General features: G+C 31.0%; 1 protein-coding gene across 1 annotated transcript; it reads left to right on the forward strand.

Moving 5' to 3' along the window:
• The first annotated feature begins 260 nt into the window (after positions 1 to 260).
• Positions 261 to 3,581, forward strand: LOC111473126 (histidine-containing phosphotransfer protein 1-like). The gene is made up of 6 exons (XM_023118700.1): positions 261 to 386; positions 1,041 to 1,171; positions 1,258 to 1,326; positions 2,009 to 2,080; positions 2,208 to 2,280; positions 3,376 to 3,581. Exons 1-6 carry the CDS (start codon positions 324 to 326, stop codon positions 3,418 to 3,420), a joined length of 453 nt encoding a protein of 150 aa, XP_022974468.1. The 5' UTR covers positions 261 to 323; the 3' UTR covers positions 3,421 to 3,581.
• Positions 3,582 to 4,235: the final 654 nt, after the last annotated feature.

Genomic DNA, 4,235 nt, shown 5'->3' on the forward strand with positions numbered 1-4,235 from the left:
TCATTTAGGGTTCAACATGTCACTAGTTTCTCTCTCTAATTAATATGGGATCTCACAATTCATCCCCATTTAGGGTTCAGTGTTCTTGTTGGCATACTGCCCGGTGTCCACTCCTTTCGAGGCCAACATCTTCATTCAGTATCTTTAACCATAAAATAGTAGCTTTGAAATTGTATTGGCTCATCGTCCACATGGAGAAGGGAATAATCAATAATGCAAGGAAGTGAAAGAAAAGACCGTTCCCTTCTTTAGCTTTCATTGTTATTATAAAGTCCATCTCCTTCCCCCTACCTGTCTTGTGGATTTCTAAAAGCTTTTCAATAATGGAAGGTGTGCTTCATTTACAAAAGCAGCTGCTTGATTACACACTCTCACTCTTCAAAGAGGTTAGATATCAAATACAATTAAAAAAGTACTCTTTTTACTTCGGTTTATATTACCTGAGTTTAGATATCTTATTCACGAAAATTTGTTTGTGCATTATATTTACTCGGTTATGTTCGTATTGGTACAAATAGAACTATAACGACCCAGACTCACCACCTCCCTTTCGCACTTTCCCTCAAGATCTTTAAAACTCGTATGCTAGTAAAAGGTTTTCATACTCTTATAAACTATGTTTCCTTCTCCTCTCCAACTAAAGTGGGATTCTCACAATCCATCCTTCTTTAATGCCCAACGTCTTTGTTGGCATTCGTTACTTTCTCCAATCGAGGTTGCACCTCCACGAAATCCATCCTCTTCAGGGCCCAACATCTTTACTGGTACACCGCCTCATATCTACCCCCTTCGGGGAACAGCCTCCTCGTTGACACATGGTCCGGTGTCTGGTTCTGATACCATTTGTAACGACCCAGACCCACTTCTAGCAGATATCGTCCTCTTTGGATTTTCTCTTTCGGGCTTCCCCTTCACGTTTGAGATTCTCACAAAAACTACTCAGAACGGATTTATTTTTCCGGATTTTTCATATCTTTTGCATATGATTTGAAGGGGATGAAATATTATGTGGGTTTTCAATAGTTTTGTGTTTTGTTTAGGGATATTTGAATGATGAATTCAAAGAGCTTCAAAGTTTGCAAGATGAGAGCAATCCAGAGTTTGTGGTGGAAGTGGTTTCTATATTCTTTGAAGACTCTCAAAGGCTTATCAATGAACTTGCTAAAGCTTTGTATGGGGAAATTAATTATTTGAATGATTTAGATATCTATTTATTTGCTTTGTTGATTCTTAAAATAGATTCCTTTTCCATTGCAGAGATCACAAATGTATTGATTTCAACAAAGTTGATGCTTATGTTCACCAGTTGAAAGGCAGCAGCTCAAGGTTCACTTTTCCCTTTTCTTCTTTCTTCTTCCTTCCCTATTCACTTATCTCATAAATCGACCTTCACGAACACGTGGGTCAGAAGAATTTAGATCTCTAGCCTATTAGTTCTTACCCGTCAGTTAAACTATACTCATACTCGATTCAAAATGATTTTTTCTTTTTCTTTTTTGCATTCAATGCATTCAATTCAAATATCTGATATTCCGAATGTGATTAAGTGTTAATGATATTAAAAAAGTAGAGGTGTACATGAGTTGGGTTAGAAAAATCTTTTGAACAAACTCAAAATATGTGGTTGGGTGGGTTAGTGACCCGAGCAACCCAAATAGAGTTCACAATCTAATCCAACTCAAATCTTCGAATTGTTTAGAATTTTTTTTTTAATTATTTAAAAAAATCTTTCATATCTATGTATATGTACATTAATGACTTAAATGCCATAAACATTAAATATTCACAAGTCAATATATCATTAATTTTAACGGTAGGTTTAGGGTTAGGCTGGAATCCTATTTTCAGGTTGGTCGAAATGAATTGACCCAGAAAAAGTCAATCCAAGAATCGAGCCGAAGTTTATATTTTAACCTAACCCAACCGAAAAAAAAATGTAATTAAAAATATTAAAACTCAAAAAATAATAATATGAATTTTTGGTTTTTGACCGTTGGTAATAACGCAGCATTGGAGCAAACAAAGTGCAGATGGCTTGCATTCCTTTCCGCAACAGCTGCCAGGACAAGAATATTGAAGGGTCAGTTATTTATTTATTTATTTATTATTATTATTATTATTATTATTATTATTAAAATTTGAATATTTATTAACTAATAAAAAACGAAAAAGAAAGTATTTTTAATTTTTAATTTTTAATTTTGAAGGTGTTTGAAATGTTTACAACATGTGAAGGAAGAATTTGCTTCGGTGAAGGACAAGTTCGAGACTCTGTTCAAGGTTTTTTTGGATCATTTCGTTTAATAATATTTTTATTTACTTATTGTTTTTTCTTTCAATAATATATATATATTAATTAATTTTTTTTTAGGAGTTCAAAAAAATTAGATGATCTAAAAATCCGATCAACCCAATCCAATTAGTACAGTTTGAGTTTGGTTTAAATAAATGAAAATTTTATGGACCAATTCGGTTCATACCCGCTAAAACTATACATATACAGTTATATATACATATATTTATTATTTTTATTTAGTTGCATAATTACGTTTTATTATTTAATATTTAGTAACTTTTAAAAATATTTATATATTTATTATTTTTTTATCTATAACCTTTACTTTTATTAAAAATAAAATTTAAATAAACTATTGGTAATAAATACAATCCTAACAAAGAATATTAAGGATTGAAATGGAAAGAAAGCATAAAGGTCAAAAAGACAATTTTTTTTTAAAAAAAAAAATTAAGAACTTTTTTTAAAATTTTTTTACAAACAGTTTTGATTTTTTTAAAAAATTACTAATAAAATAATTAAAAAAATGATAATTTACCAAAATACTCTTGAAGTTCAATTTATTTATGAATTTACCAGGCCCATTAAAATTTTGCAACAAGATTATGAACATTTAGAAAATTTAAGGTTGTTATAGGTTTCGAAAGGAAAACATTGGGGAGTTGTGAAGTGGCTTTTGAGATATCTGATAGTTGTAATAGTCCAAGCACACCGATAGTAAATATTGTCTTTTTTAGACTTTTTCTTCTTGTGTTTCTCTCGCCGTTTTAAATCGTGTATGATAGAGAAAGGTTTCCATACCATCATAAAAAATGTTTTGTTCCCCTCTTCAATCAATGTGTGATCTCACAATCCACCCTTAATGGGGGCCAACGTCCTAGCTAGCACACTACCCGGTAACCAGGCTTTGAGTCTCAAAAAGGTCATAACTTGACCTAATCTAATCCACGAGCATCCATACTCTCAATTTAACTAAAACCCATGAAAAGGGAAATAAAAGAAATTGATTGTAAATATTAATTATATTTGATTAGATAAAAATTAGGAGTTTAATGATTGTTTTTGCGTTGACATTGCAGCTAGAGCAACAGCTTTTGGAAGCCCATGCCTCAAATCCAATGTAACAACCAACCAATCAAAACACAAGAAATAAAAGTCAACGGGATTTTTGACTTGTAATTATATCTTTTTTTTTTTTTTTTTTTTTGCCTTTTTGAAATAATGTCATAATTTTTTTTTAAGGATCAAATTTTCTAAACCCTAGATCTGCTATCGTTTATTGTCATATACATGCTTATGTCATTTAAAGAGGAAACGAAAACATGCTCGTTGCAAGCTCATATATTTTATTAGAAATAATTAAAACTAATACAGATATCCCATACACGTTAAGCTAAAGGAGATGCTTTATTTAAATGGAAATAAAATAAAAACTTTACCATCAACAACTAGAGTTTGTAGTTTAAAAATGAAGTGAGAAAAGGAAAATATAATTTGTACCATTAAATATAATATTATTACAAACTATATTTGGGGATTACCCAATACAATTTAGAAACAATGAAAACATGGAATTCGATTTTTACTGAAGTTGTTTTAGAGTCGTATTTCATATGGTTAGTTGGGTTATTAATTAAAATGTGAAATACTAACAAAAGATGACGAACGGTGTGATAAGAAACTAACCCCGACAACATTTGGAGTATCTCACGAGGGACGGGTAATAATAATAATAATAATAATTTTCCTTAAACTACCGTCACTAACCCCTCTCCAAAATACATAAGTGGTTCCTACAACTAAAAAAGAAAAAAAATACTAACAACTAGATTTACGAGGGAGGTGGAGATTTGATTATTAGAGAGATCTTGCTTTGTTATTACGGTAAGTCATATTTCAAATCTCTCCTTCATTTATCCATTAGTGCTATAAGAAATCA

The sequence above is a fragment of the Cucurbita maxima genome, unplaced genomic scaffold, assembly GCF_002738345.1.
Source record: "Cucurbita maxima cultivar Rimu unplaced genomic scaffold, Cmax_1.0 Cma_Scf00104, whole genome shotgun sequence".
Taxonomy (NCBI): domain Eukaryota; kingdom Viridiplantae; phylum Streptophyta; class Magnoliopsida; order Cucurbitales; family Cucurbitaceae; genus Cucurbita; species Cucurbita maxima.

Coding starts and splice junctions, on each gene's coding strand:
- LOC111473126 (XM_023118700.1), top strand. CDS start 324: ATGGAAGGTGTGCTTCATTTACAAAAGCAGCTGCTTGATTACACACTC. Junction 1,172..1,257: donor AATGAACTTGCTAAAGCTTT/GTATGGGGAAAT, acceptor TTTCCATTGCAG/AGATCACAAATGTATTGATT. Junction 2,081..2,207: donor CAGGACAAGAATATTGAAGG/GTCAGTTATTTA, acceptor TTAATTTTGAAG/GTGTTTGAAATGTTTACAAC.